We start from the raw sequence: 15,484 nt of genomic DNA, 5'->3' as shown, positions 1-15,484 counted from the left end.
ATGATGGGATATTGACCAACAAACACCCCTATGCATGCCAAAACAAAGCTATGTACATGCTTTGGAGAAGATGTTGATATAGGTAAATATCAAAAACTTGTGGGAAAACTCATTTACCTCACAATGACCAGACCAAATATATCATATTCAATAAAAGTGGTGAGTCAGTATATGCACGAACCACAACTTACCCATTGGCAATCCTTGGAGAGAATACTGAGATATTTAAAAGGAGCTTCGAGGAAAGGGATTTTATATAAGAATCATGGACACTTCAACATTAAAGGTTTTTTAGATGTAGATTGGGTTGGATCACATGATGACAGGAAGTTCACTTTAGGGTATTGTACCTTAGTTGGAGGTAACCTGGTTACATGGAGAAGCAAAAAGTAGAATATTGTTGCGAGATCTAGTGTAGAAGCTTATATGGAAGGACAATACTCTCCTTTCTTCTCTTCCTCTTCTTTCTCTCTCACGTTGGTCAAGGACCTGATCATGGGATCCTAAATTCAATAGTGTGTAAGAATTATATTAAGATAATAATTGCAAGTAAAGAAACAATAATTTACAGACCACAATCAACACCAAAGAACTTGTGTTTGAAAAATTCCACTAATATAAGCTCTATTAACTTGAAAATTTACAAGAAAGAAATTGCGGCTCTCCTTCAAGCCACGTGTATGCTCAAATACATGATTTGAAGCAATCTCCCTTGAGATTGAGCTAGATTCTAGCTCTAGCAAGCTCTTTAGTCTAGATTCAAGGTTCTAGATGGACCTATCAAATGCAACCAAAGATTACGAGAAAAAAGAAAAGCTTATACCCTTTTGAAGTTTGGAGAGACAACATTCTTCTTTGAAATGTCCAAGCCTCCAGCTTGGATGCACACTTCGAAATGATTTAGAACTTCTCTATGATGAATGTAGGGAGTGGATTTGAAAGGAATGGTGGAGATATCCAAAAAACTGTTTTTTCTCTCTAAAAAATGAAGTCAATATGGGATTTCTAGATGGAAAGCTTAGAATTGAGTGGGATTGCCACTTGTTAATTAATAAATGATTTGATTATTTGAAATTATAATTTAATTTATTTTAATTTTAATGCTGAATTATATATAAAATAAATAAAAAGTAAATTAAACATAAAATTATATTCTAATCGTGTTAATAATAAATAACTTATAATTAATTAAAAAAATTAAAATAATCACTAATTCATAACTATATTCTCTATTAACATAATATTATATTTAAATACTATTTCTAAAAAATATTTATTATAAATTATGAAAATAAGTTCATATTAGATTCTGAGAGGTTAAGGACGCCTGTTTCGGGCAAGGCGTATTTTAGAAGATAGTCGGTTTTCGGAGAACAGAGCTACCTACGGTTGAAAATTTAGACGGCCAATTGCAAAGATTCTACCTTACGCCGCAAGGGAAGAATACCTTCCAATTCTCAGACTCTAAGCAAGTGCAGCGGCCTCTGCAGTCAACGCCACCCGAATCTCCGCCATTTTTTAAATTTTGCGTTACTATTTACCGCGAGAAATTACTCACTCTTTCCAAGAAACGCTCTTTTGATTTTTGCGTTACAACTTACCGCGAGAAATTACCTGCCCTGTCAGTTTTTAGTACTTTTTCTTCTCATGACGATGACGATCGAGGAAAGACAACAGGTGGTGCACGTGCGGGTGCCATAAGTCAAGAACAAGAACCTGACACGAATGTGACCGGTCCCACCTCATCAAAGATTTTGTTAAGAGTCAACAAATGTGTGCAAAATTAAAAAAAAAAAATCGAAAATTAAAAAAATAGATTTCTTGTAATTACTTGTGACTCACGAGTGAACGGAATCCAATGAAGACAGTTTTTTGTAGCTTAGCTACCATAAATAAATAAAATCCAATGTACTCCATTTACTCATGCATCCCACATCCATTAATGTTAAATTTGCCATCCTGCAAAAAACAAAAAAGGATTTATATTATATTATATTTATCTTTATATTTAAAATTTAATATTTTTTATTTTAAATTACAAATGATTTTTCATATTGGATTAACAGTAAGGTGGTATTTATGCATAGACAACTGTCGAATGACTCAAATAGTGGTTTGATCGAAGGGATGAAATAGTTGGTTTGTACTAAATAGCTGTTTGTATTATCAAGAAGTTGGCCAATACAACCTAAAAGACTAGTCGTTTAAGTACGAAAAATCAATCTACTCTAGAGAGGTGAATCGGAACCACCTTCGTGGCGTGCCTATCTCTAATACCATGTCAAGAGGCTGACCAATACAATCTAAAAGACTAATTGTTTTAAGTGCGAAAAACTAACTTACTCAAGAGAGATGAACCGGAACCACCTCTTACATGTATGTATTGGATTAGCCCTTGATACCACCCTTGATCAATTATAAAGGTGTGGTTGAGTTAAATATCTAACACTATATGGACAAAATGATCTAAAAACTTTTTGTATAAAGGACCCATATACCGACCACGTGCGGACTTGTCGGTATGAGGAGCTTGGGAATGGATCATTCTTGGCGTCCCAAAATAATGATGAAGTATGGGGGCCTCTTTGGCATCATTTTGGCCCTTTTTTACTATTATTTTTTTAAATTGGTAAGAAATATTAAGGAAATGGTTCCCGTGCTACGATTCTCAGGTGAAGTGGGTCCGAGATGATACTTTCTAGGTCGGGCCCGCATGGAGGTCCTCTGGGCCCCGCGAACCTGTACCCGACAATGGCCTGGACCTCCTGACCTGACCTGCTTTGTGCTTTTTACAGTGGAGCTGAATCATTTTGTGTTCTTGGAAAAAGTGTTTCCAGCTTTCTTCGCTTTTTTTTTCCTTTTAAATCTTTCGCTGCAAAGTCGAAAGCCTTCATGTGGCTCATTTATTTCTCCAAACGCAAAAGCAGCTTTCGCCTCTGCAACTCCAACGACGGAAACAGAAATTTGAGAACTAATTACCACTGTTTTGGGTTCTTCATCATCCCTGTTTTTGTTTGTTTTTTCTTCTTTCTTTGCTCGCTCTGGTTTTTTGACCTCAACAGTATTTTGCGGCGAGATTACGCTTGCGAGATGCAACCAACAGAAGTTATTTTACTGTACACAAATCAGCAAAAGTATGGAGTAAAGCCAAGCATTTCAATATTCAAAGAATCTTTCACTGTTTTTGTCTTCGTTTTGGCTCTTCCAGATTTTAAAAAGAAGTAGCGGTTATGAAGCGACTTCCTTCGGCCTTCTTTTCCAAACGCCTCTCTCTGTACTGCAGATGGAGGTACACCTGCATCTCTGTTGATCAGCTTCTGAGCTGCTTTTGATCAGTGATCTTGGAGAAGCTCAAGGACAGTCATTTTGTTGGTTAGCTATCCAAGCTGCCTGATGAGAAATTCCATCTACTACTCACTGTTCATGGACGAAGAACCGAAATTTGATCTTCTTCTCCAAGCCACTGTTTTGTGTAATTATCAATGGTGATCATAAACAGTAAAACAGTTCCAAGAAGACGATAACGGTGATGAGAGCCTCAGTTACTATTTTACCATTCTCGATTTTTTTCCCTCTCGGAATTTATATCGTCAAATGTTGCTCAAAACCTGGATGTTCACGGCCTCTTGAATATGAGAGTGGGATCTGTCGTCAGCGCCATGAACAGTAGTTGAACTGTTCCTAACACCTGAGAAGGAGATCACATTTGATTGAAATTTACAATGAATTTAGACAATAAAAAGTACTGCAGATGAATGCTCCAAGTGAAGACTAGCTTCTATCTCCAGCTTTCGAAGGAAGATAACAAACTGAATTAAACGTTTAACGTTTCAGTGCAAGAAAGAACAGAGAAGTGTGTCCACCTGATAAAATTCAGAAAAAAAAAAAAATCATCTAGGACAAGGACCATTCGATGCTGCATCAGTGAAATTTCTTCTTTTAATATTCATATATAGAAGGATGGTACATTGTTACAGACGAATGTCTGTAAGATCGAACCAAATTTGCTCAAAAACTTTTACAATAACATCATGGTACTCGTTGGAATTTAAGGAAAGATAACAAGCCAGAAGCTCTTCCAAATCCTTCGAAGCCCGTATATTGTTCTCCACAATCATTTCCACCATTGAATCTCTGAAGTCTTTCTGGGGATCAAACGACGATTTCACCACCGCGACGCTTTCTGTTAAACTCTTCTTTTTCGCCGTCGATGAGCCTCTCCTGTTGTATGCCTGGATCTTCTTGCTTGCCAGCCTTGGAGACTTCGAATATGTGCGAATTCTAAGACCGTGAGAAGCTGGGGAAATGGATCGACGAGCAGGAGTCTTGTCCTCCTTGGTGAACTTAACAGAGACCGACCCATGAGTGGCATGGGCGTTATGAGAAGAACGAACCATTTTTTCATCCAATTTAGCTCCATTTCCAAATTTCATCTTCGGCTCTGCTACTCCGTCTGCGAGATCGAGTATAAGATCATTAAATTTGGGAGGCTTCGTCAAGATAGGCGGCAGCTCCAGCTCGGTAATTGATCCAAACTCATCATCCAACACTTCCACCTTTCGATTAAAAGACCTCTTAGTATCCATATCAATCACCAAATCGGTGGCCGAAGAGGTGACCGTGCAACTGCAAGAGCTCGACCACGAAGCGATATTGTCGAAGGGGTCAATCGCCGGTGGCCCGGAGACGACTTTGATATTGTTTTCCGGCATGACTTCTGGCTGCCAGACGGAGTCAAATGTCGCCCGGCAGCTGCAGCCTGCAGAGACGGAGCTAGACTCATGCTTTGACGAGTTGGATGATTTGACGCTTCTCCTCTTCCTGTGAGACTTTTTCCTGGGTTTCCTTGGAGGGTCGGGGAACTGAGTATCTGAAACCTTGGGATTAAGCGGATAACCGAATAACTTCTCTCTAGAGTCAGAGCTGAAGTAGTATGACTGCCTGGGAGAAGGAAGTGGAGGAGTTGACAATGAATTTTGGAAATGCTTCTTCAGGGTCTGGTTATTGCCGCTGGCGTGGTGGTGGTGCTGCTGCTGCTGGTAGTGGTGGGTTCTAGATTTGGTTCTCATATCTTTGAGCTTGTAGAACCAAGCATTTGGGATCATATCTGATAATTTGAATCTGTAATTACCCATCACTCTGCAACAAATCTGTTCCTCCTATCCCCAGTCTTTCTTCCTTCCTTCCTCTACTGATATAGGAAGAAGAATTCCTCTCTTCCAGTCTTTTCTCGACCTTTGTTTTAAAGACTGTCAAAAGGGTCTGAAATCTGAAAGCACGACCCTGTCTTCCAGCGTACCTTTATTTCTTCTCCAAAATCTCTATCGTATCTTAACTACGTTTCTGCTTTGCTGGGAAGGGAGGTGATTGGGAAAAAGAGAGAAGAAAGGAAAAGGACAGCCTGCCTGGTAACCAAGAAGGGACCCAGTTTGTGGAAGAGAACTCCGGCAGTTCCTTGCGGCGTAAAGGAGGAAAATGGAAACGGCGGGGGCATTATTGTGAATATGGGGAGAATAGGGCGTGTTTTATATGGAATTTGGATTTTACGTTTCGGGTTCGGGGTTGGCCCACTGGTTCTCTTCCTTCATTTCCATCAACCAAATCAACATGGGACGGTAGGAGAGGCGGATAGCGGCTTCTCACCTAAATTTTCTAATTTACTTATTAGAAAAATACCATATTTATAAATAACCCTAGTAATTTCTACCCCTCCTTGCAGCCGCTGGCATTACATGGGCCCACAATTCAGTGATTTGTGTTTTGGGATTTGCACCCACCAATACACCTCAATACAGTAAAAATATTTATTGGCAGATAATATGGGCTATTGAAAAATATATGTGAAAATGAAAAATATACCTTAGTTTAGAAATATGCTAGAATTTTAAAACCAAACTATATGCTAAATCTTGGTTATGTTAGATTCAATTTTAGCTCTTCCAAATTCATTTTTAGTGATGCTAATTTTTTGTCGACACCCATGTCATCCTCAGACATATCGTTTCTTACATGACAAATGTGTATTAGTTGTTGCATTCTTACACCCTTATGTTGTTTTAGCGAATCCGATCCCTCCAATCGAGTGGGAGTATAACAAACCGGTTCCAATTCGACTTGGTGTCATGTTTTGGTTATATAAGTATAAAAATTAGAGAAATTTGACATCATATAAGTAAAAAAGAACTAGAGAATGATCAAACTCGACTGACCCAACCAAATTCATTGATTCAATTGGTAATCAACTGTGTTTCCATCGTTGTGAGAAGAAATATTTTTGCATGCAACACAACAAATAGGGAAGGGGAGATTGAGGGGCGGAAACCTTTCTCTATTAGTCTCAAGTTTCTATTGAGATAATTTTAATGATAACAAAAATTTAAGTTACAAATAGGATGCATTAAGTATGATTTGCTGCTAAAAAAACCACAAAGAAATTTCTGGCAATATATCCGTTTGACTAGCCATGGTCCATCCAAATGGTTGCTATAATAAAGAAGCAAGCAGGTCGAACTATCCCTTTGCAGCCAAATTGGGGAGAGAAAAGACAGTTGGAAACTAATTGCTTAGATGTCTAAACTACCAACCTAATGAAAGCAAAAAGAAAAAAAGGAGGAAAACAAGGCTAAGACACATGTTCCTTGTTCGATAGGACAAGAGAGAAAAGGTCCTAAAAGCACTTGAAAATTTAGATTAGTTTAGTTTGTAATTCAGCTTAAGCGAGAGTAGAGAAGGAAGAAAGAAAAGAAAGAATATGGGAGAAGTGCTTCAAGAGAATGAAGGAGCCCAAAAATGCTTCTTTTCCACACGAGCCTTTTCTTTTATTCCTTGAGGTTTACATCATATTTTCTAAAATACTAACATTACCTCTTACATCAATGCTTAAATGTATACTACCCTTTTCCACACTTCACCTCAAGCTGAGGCATACATGTCATACATTCCCAACTTGTTATAGTTAAAGTCAAATTACTTTTTTTTATTTCTAGGGCCAACACATAGAAAGGTCTTAAGGGAAAGAGAGAGGAGATTAACTCTAGCTCTAGGGAGAGAGGAGAGAAGAGGAAAACAGAAAGAGGTGTTAGGACGAATTTGAGTCAAGAGGGAGAGACTTCAATGTTCTACCCCATGCCTTGAGGTTATATTTATATTTGTGTGAAGGTGTTTACAATGACTACAATTCCCTTAGGACTATATGCTTCAAAAAGGGAAAAGACATAAGAAGACATACACCAACTTGCATAATTATAATTCTATGACATCTCTATGAAAATTCTTCTTATTTACTAACCATGCCACCCCTACACACGTAGGTGTCTCTTAACACTCCCCCTCAAACTGGTGTGTGGAACTTCACTTGCAAATAATCTTGGTCAAGAAACTTGTATGCTTGAAAAAGAAATTTTGATTGCCTTGCTTTAAAACATCTTATTTTTGTTCTCATCTCGCTTGTAATCTTCATCATGTTCTCATCTTGTTCCCCCTCACCCACCCCTTGGGTATTCTAATCACAACAATTGGAATTCTTTATTATTGGTTACCTTTGTCTTGTACTTATTCTACTTCTCCCCTTCAAATTGGGGATCTCTATATTCTTTACCAAGAGCCCCAACTTGCACAATATAATGATGAAACAAAAAACAATCACTCCTAACCGTATAGTAAAGCCCTCTATACCGGTTAAAATGGTCATAATTTGAAACACACTCCGCTTAATTTCAAAGGTGAAAAAATTTCCCAACTTTAGGGCTCAAACACAAATCACCTCTTGGGTGAGAATATAAGACTTGTCTTAAGCTAGATGTTGGGCACACTCCTATGTTTTTAGGTACTAGGTCTATAGGCATTGATCTAAAGTGCTTTTAACAAACACAAATTGAATAAAGTACTTTGAGTTGTTGAAGAGCAAATATGGAAGAGTTTTACATGACTCTCACAATAAGAAGTCTTATAGAGCCAAAATTATTATGGAAGGAGGTCTCACATAAGAGTTTAAATTAAAAGATATTTTAGTTATGTTAGTCTTCTATTTTATGTTTAGTTGTTTAATTATGCTAGAACTTATGTTTAAGTGTTAGACTTTGTGTGTAATGGGGAAAAGAGTAGTTTAATTATAGTTGGACTCTACTACTTTCCTCTATTATAAATATGGTCTCATGTACTCAGATTACAAAAAGTTAGTGAATTTTTTCTTTTTTCTAGAAATTCAAAATGGTATTAGAGTAGGTTCTATAAACTGACTTGGTCAACCCACGGAGATAATGTCATAATTTTCAGATCTATCATCTATAGTAGTTTAGGTTCGTATTCTATCCATTTTTTTTCTAGTCCCAATACAAGTTGTTTTCTTGGTATTCACACATCCATACTGAGCTTTTCATATTTCAAATCATACGTTGAAGAAAAGATACTCAAAGTCTACTTTCCAACGAAAAAAGAATTTTGGCAATCAAATTTTTTTACAAAGAGAAATTGTTATTTGTAGCTACAAAGGTTAGACTGCAAGAGAGGTTTGAGTAGCAGTAGAAAACTTCAACTTTTTGAGCCATTTTATGAACAAGATTTTAAATGGAAAATACACAAAAAATATATTTTTAAGTATATTTTTTAACCTATCCATCCAATTCTCAATCTAAGTTTTCTAGAGGGAGATATCAATCTCGGAAGAGTTAATGGTCATGTTGGCGAAAGAAGAAAAAGTACTCAGTTAGGCCAAATTAAAGAGTCCAAAATCTATCAGAATATTCATCTCAAAAGAAGTATATTTTACGAAGAAAAGTTATACATAGATAAAATGTATTGAATTATAGTTTCACAAGGAGATAATTTTATGTCAATCTAATCTATATTTGTGGAGATATTCACATTAGAGTAGACATGGATCAAACTACAGAATGAAGAGAATCAAGAGGTCATAAAAAATTCAAGAAAAAATATTTTTTGTTGAATTAGGTATCAAATTAAAGTTCTTTAGAGTTTAGTTTCTTTATCAACAAACCGTTTGTGATATCAGAAGTACCAAAGGTTAGTTCTGTTGACTTTTTTTCTCTTATTATCTCTCCAGGCATTAACGTGAATTGAGTTTTATTTTCTCCTAAAATCCGAGTTTTTTAACCAAATTTGTCTTCTAATCGGAGAGTTTTGGTCTGACTTCAGTACTATATTCTATTTTTTCAGCCTCTTTGATCCCAAAAATCTCTTATATTTGGAGAGTCTAATAAAGGATAGTGCTACTAATTTAGGAAAGTCTATCATTGGAAAATATCTATTTTGATTATTGAGTATTTGATTAGAAATTTTCTTCATATGGACTGAATGATTTGGAAAAAGAAACTTGTAAGTTAAGTTATACAATTATTAAAGTTTCTATAGTCAATGTTGTCTTCAAGTTTTGTAGTTTTTTTACTTGGTTGTATATCTTCTGCATCTACAACTCTGAAAAATTTTGCTCACCGTCATGAAATTATCTTGAGGTCATACTTGGTCAAATTTATTTATTTTTCTATTATTACAGTCTCCTTATTATCAAGATGGTTATTTTTTCCTTCGTTACATTATCCACATCGGTTACCTTTCTCCTACCATCCTTTTTTTTACGCTCGTATAAACCAACCTCTTGTGCATTGCTTTTGTTGGTTTCTCTTTTTATATACATATAGGCATTTTAAGTCCATTGAGAATTTTTTATAAGTACCATTAAGTGGGTTTTTATCGTCTTCTTTTGAGTGACTAGTGTTATCCTTTTTAGTGATTATTATCACTACTTTTGTTTGAAATCTAATGAAGTTGGTTTCGACCTTTTCTATATATACATCACCCATTTTATTTTTTGAGAGTCTGTGTCCAATTGAGTTCTTATCCTTGGGACACCTTGACAGAGGAGATAATAAATACAATTATGTTTTTATTTCAAATTGGAATTACACCGATATTGTTGGAAGATAGGGCCCAAGCCCACACGACCAAGGAAGACCCAAATATCTAAGAGTATTATAAGATGGGCCACATGACCAAAGAAGGCCCACAAGATGGGCCCAAGCCCATAAGAAGTAGGACCCACCTTGATCACCACGAGCTGACATCCTTATCACATAAGTTGGAAGATCAAGGACTCACAAAGGCATCTTTATCTTATGGTGACGAAGAGGGAAACCCCTTCGATTCATCCCGTGGATCTCAACCTCAAGACCAAAATCTTAAAGAGAACCCAATTGACCCGAATAACCAGAAAGGGCCACTTATGAAGCCAAAGAACTATAAGTTCATGGCAGATTAGCCTTTGGAACATATCATTGGTGACCCTCAAGGCATAATTGCAACTAGAAGAGCAACTCATGTGACTATGGAAAATAGTGCCTCCATTTCTCAAATAGATCCCCAATGCTTTGCCGAGGTTGAAAAAGATGAATTTTGGATTATGGAAATTCAAGAAGAATTGAATCAATTTGAAAGAAACAAAGTTTGGACTCTTGTACTTAGACCCAAAAATCAACAACTCATTGGAACAAAATAGGTCTTTAGGAACAATGCGAATTAAGAAAATAAAGTAGTGAGAAACAAAATTAGTTTAGTTTCTAGAGGATATAACCAAGAAGGCAATACACAATTTGAAGAAACCTACGAACCTATGGTAAGACTAGAGGCAATTCGAATCCCCCTAGCCCATGCTTATCACATGAAATTCATGTTTTACTAAATGGATGTAAAGAGTGCTTTAAAATGGGTACATACAAGAAGAGGTATATGTTGAACAACCCGGAGGATTTGAAGATGTTAGTAAGCTTGACAATGTATACAAATTACATAAAGCATTATATAGGTTAAATCAAGCTCCAAGAACGTGGTATGAAAGATTAAGTGAATTCTTAGAAAAGAATGACTATAAGTGAGGAAGTGTAGATAAGACTCTATTTTCTAAGAACCATCATCAAGACTTGATTATCATTCAAATTTATGTGGATGATATCATATTTGATTCTACAAATCCCTCTCATTGTGAAGATTTTTCTAGTGTAATGAAGAATGAATTTGAAATGAGCTTAACGGGTGAACTCACATTCTTCCTTGGATGTAGAACGACTCAAACCAAAAATGGCATATTCATAAATCAATCCAAATACACTAAGGGATCGCTTAAGAGATTTGACATTAAAAATCTCAAGTCAATTAGTACACCCATGAGTTCGTCCTTGAAACTTAACTCGGACAATTCCAGTAAGGAAATAGATAAAAAATTGTATAGATGTGTGTGAAGGATCCCTACTTTACCTTTTAGCCAGTAGACCGAATCTAATGTTCTTAGTATGCCTTTGTGCTTGATATCAATCTGATCCTAGAGAATCTCACTTACTGGTAATAAAAAGAATTGTCCGTTATCTACTTGGGACACCCAACTTAGGTCTTTGGTCCTCAAACTCTTCAGCCATTGATCTAGTTGGTTACTCGGATGCTAATTTTTCCAGTTTCAAAATTGACATAAAGAGTACAAGTGGTAGTTACCAATTACTTGGAAATATGCCTGTCTCTTGGTTTTCCAAGAAATAACACTTAGTTGCACTATCCACTACCTATGCTAAACACATAACATGTGAAAATTGTTGTGCTCAACTTCTTTGGATGAAACAAGCACTAGAGCAATTATGACTTAGAGCAAAAAGAAATTTCAATCTATTGTGCCAACATGAGCACCATAAGCTAAGTAAGAGCTTGGTACACCACTCTTAATCAAAACACATAGAAATTAGATTTCATTTTATCAGGGAGCTGTCCAAACCAAGGTTATTAGAATTGGGTTTGTCGCCACTGAAAATCAATTAGAATAAATTTTTAAAAAGCCATTAGGACTTGATTATTTCTCTAAGCTTCAAGGAGAACTAGGCATGATCAACCCACCTTGATTCACTTCGGCTGAAGAACTTGAGCTTAATGAACACATCCCATGGTTATAGTGCTAAAGAGTGAAATGGAAATTAAAATATCACATTTCAGTTACTCTGCTAAGGTCATTGATCAATGAAAGTCTATCGATTGTTCAATCAACTTAAGTGATCGATAGATCAATTGAAACAAAATGATTGATCATTCACGACACAAATAGAGAAGATGAAGAGCCACATTTGAACTTTTAACCTATCTCTTCATCCAAAATCATTTCAAAACACATTCCAACGATTTTTCAAAGCTCCAATGACCCCAAATCTCGATTCCATTTTTTCTTTTGAGAGATTTTTCTTCAAATCCCAGGCTAAAACCCTCATTTCTTCCATTTTCTCTCAAAAAATGAATGAAGCAACATGGTGAGAACAAAGGTCATTTCATAGAAGAATACTAAGGAAAAAGAATGACGTGTGTGAGGAAATGCCAAATTGGAGAGAGTACGTTTGTACTTGGATTCAAAGAGAGTTATTTCTCTACTTTTGCCCCAAAAAGCCTCGATGAACTGACGAAAGTAGATATTTATTTTTGTGAAAGGGAAATAGACTATTTTTCAGAACTCTTCCAGCCTTACAAAGACTTAATGGATAGAGAGGAGTCCATGTATCTCCTTCTAGTGAAGGTGTTTTACATGAACTTAGAGATTGAGGAGCTTGGGCCTCATAGTTTCAAAATTTCTTCCAATGTGAAGAAAACGCCCATCTTTATTCAAACCCCCGCTCTGAATAATCTCCTCGGCTCCACCGTCACAGGCATGACGAGATATATTAAGGAAAATTGGTTGACGGATCTCCATGAAGACCTCCCTCAAAACATTCAAGGTGCTATTTTCACTGTCTTTGGACATACAATAGGGAGTTCCAACGAGGTGAGGATACATGTGTCAAAAGCCTAGCCAATACAACCCAAAAGACCAGTCTGTTAAGTGTGAAAAGCCAAGTACTTAAACCCATTAGTAGTGGACGGAACCATCGGGGTGGACGGAAACACCCAACTCTGACACCCACTGTTCCCGTTCCCAATCGCTTCACCCGGGATTCGAATGCGGAATGTGGTGTCCAGCTTTGATACCATGTCAAACGCCTAGCCAATACAACCCAAAAAACCGGTATGTTAAGTGCGGAAAGCCAAGTACCTAACCCATCAGTGGTGGACGGAACCACCCAACTCTAACACCCACTGTTCTTGTTCCCTACTGCTTCACTCAGGATTTGAACATGGAACGTGGTACCCAGCTCTGATACCATGTCAAATGCCTAGCCAATACAACCTAAAACACCGGTATGTTAAGTGCGGAAAACCAAGTACTTAACCCATCAGTGGTGGACGGAACCACCCAACTCTAACAACATGACCTCACCATGCCACAACGAGTCGCCATTGAGATAGTGACTCATGTCTTGAATCCCATGAAGGGAACTTTCTCTCGGCTCCCAACAACCAATATTTTCTGGCTGATGGCTATCTTCCAGAAGGTCCCTCTGGATTATGGGTATTTCATGGCCAATAAGATGACCAATATAGTTATCAACTCAAAGGTAGACAGTCTACCATTTGCACAAGAAATTACTGCCATCCTCCACGGTGCCGTATCCGTGGACATGACAAGTTGGAGAAGGATGCCTCTCAGATGTCGTGTATTTTCTATGATGCCTTCACTTTAAATTGATTACCCCACCTTCACTCTCTTCGTTTCTTTACACCTTTCTTTTCAATCGAAAACCACTTTTTCATATAGAGATACAGATAAATGAGAGTTAAGTTGTAGGCACTTTCTGGCTAAATTTGAACCAGAAACTTGTTATTTGTCATACGGAGTCATTGATGGTGCTCTAACCCAAAATTTCTTCTCTTGTTATTGTTCTTTGCAGTTTATGAGCTCTTTTGAGCTACATAAACTGCGCCGAGCAGAAAAATAATGTAATTAGACGGTCATTTAGCAAGCAATCAAGACTTAATTTAAAGGCCACCAACTTTTTGCTTTTATATATTCTCAAGCGAGGTGACCAGAAAGAAACATACAAGCTTCAGTCTGAATCCGAGACGGGTTAGTGCAAGAAAATACATGGCCCCTCTTCCATTTCGCAATACTCTTGTAGGTTTCCTTCTCTGCTCGTTGGTTGCAGCTCCCTACGCGGTGGCCGCCGTCATAACCTGCAACCAGGTGGTGGTTGCTCTCACCCCCTGCATCGATTACCTCCGCTACGGAGGCCAGCCATCATCCGTATGCTGCACCGGATTGCAGGGGCTCAACTCAGCCGCCACCACCACCTTCGACCGCCAGACAGTCTGCAGCTGCGTCAAGAGAGCTGCCACCGCCGTCACTGGACTCGTCTACCAACAGGAGGTCTCGCTCCCTGCCAAATGCGGCCTTCATGTTCCTTACCAGATCACCCCTACTACCGACTGCTCCAAGTAAGTCACAGTTTCCCATATATTCCATTTATTCTTTGGTTGAATATTTGAGAAAATGGGTTGATACTGGGTTTGGATTGTGCTGTGCAGGGTGCAGTGAAGTCACATGAGAACGAAGAAGAGCATCTTGCTGTTGGGTTTTAATGATGTTTAAATAAAGAATTTGTAGCATTGACGTCGACGATGCATTATGGAATTCCAATGGGCGAAGTTTTTTTATGGTTTTATGCTTTTTTAATGATACTATCATGTTACTTTCAGTTTTCTAAATAATTCAAAAATGCAACCAGTTTAAGCCGAAGCAAAATCGCGTTAAAGAATATGCACACATGAATCAATGAGTAGAAAGATGTTCCATATAACATTAAAATGGTTTTGCTACGTGGAGAACTAAAAGTAGGGAAATTTGGTTTTGCTAATTGGAGTGGACAATGGATTCAAAAGGAAAAGATACTAAATGAGACAACCCTGCAACCTACCGCTTCCGGTGACGAGATGAATTCAGAGCCTCCCGCGGATCATTATAAATTTGCAAAGAGGGAAAGAATGGAAGAGGGCACTTCATCATCCACTATTGAAGAAGCCATAGATGATGTTTGAGCTCCTTAGGTAGCAATCATGTCCAGCATCGACGAGGTGAAGGAATGGCAGTAGAGGATCGAGTAGTTACTTGACACCATTCTTAGTCGACTTCCGCCTTCAGCCTAGTTGACCTTAGGACCCACCTATTTTTGATTCCCAGTGTACATGGATATAGTGTTATACTTGTATGTTTTGATTTTATACTTGTACACATTTTGTAATTACTTGAACATCTTTTATGATTTGGCCTTTCAACCACTTTATGTTCTATACTATGTATTTAATATCATTATCTTTTTTAGTACCAAAAAAAGGGGGAGAAGAAAACAAAGGGAACTTGGATAAAAATGACTTAGGCACTCATAAAATTTCGCTTAAAATGATTAAAACAAACTATGCACAGATTAAGAGGGAGCTTATGATAAAATTGAAATATTTACTTAACTCCAATCCTTAGGGAAGAGTAATCTTTATTTTTTTCCAAGCAATGTTTTGTCATCATATAAAAACGGGGAGATTGTTGACCAAAGGTGTCATCCCACATTGCTTTTCATGT

The 15,484-nt window shown here is 37.4% G+C and overlaps 2 protein-coding genes across 2 annotated transcripts; one reads left to right on the top strand and one right to left on the bottom strand.

Annotated features, from left to right (window-relative positions):
- Positions 1 to 3,924: 3,924 nt before the first annotated feature.
- Positions 3,925 to 5,259, bottom strand: LOC137966552 (transcription repressor OFP1-like). The gene has a single exon (XM_068813214.1). The coding sequence runs from the start codon at positions 5,133 to 5,135 to the stop codon at positions 3,972 to 3,974; it is 1,164 nt and encodes a 387-aa protein (XP_068669315.1). The 5' UTR covers positions 5,136 to 5,259; the 3' UTR covers positions 3,925 to 3,971.
- Positions 5,260 to 13,968: 8,709 nt separating this feature from the next.
- On the top strand, positions 13,969 to 14,606 carry LOC137966678 (non-specific lipid-transfer protein 1-like). Its single transcript, XM_068813368.1, has 2 exons — positions 13,969 to 14,346; positions 14,437 to 14,606. Exons 1-2 carry the CDS (start codon positions 13,997 to 13,999, stop codon positions 14,444 to 14,446), a joined length of 360 nt encoding a protein of 119 aa, XP_068669469.1. The 5' UTR covers positions 13,969 to 13,996; the 3' UTR covers positions 14,447 to 14,606.
- Positions 14,607 to 15,484: the final 878 nt, after the last annotated feature.

This window comes from Aristolochia californica, unplaced genomic scaffold (genome assembly GCF_029961685.1).
Source record: "Aristolochia californica isolate CCGP_79_NKW_82.1479 unplaced genomic scaffold, dmAriCali1.0.hap1 SCAF_5, whole genome shotgun sequence".
In the NCBI taxonomy this organism is placed as follows: domain Eukaryota; kingdom Viridiplantae; phylum Streptophyta; class Magnoliopsida; order Piperales; family Aristolochiaceae; genus Aristolochia; species Aristolochia californica.
Note: the sequence above shows the minus strand (reverse complement) of the source record. Positions and strands in the feature narration are given on the sequence as shown.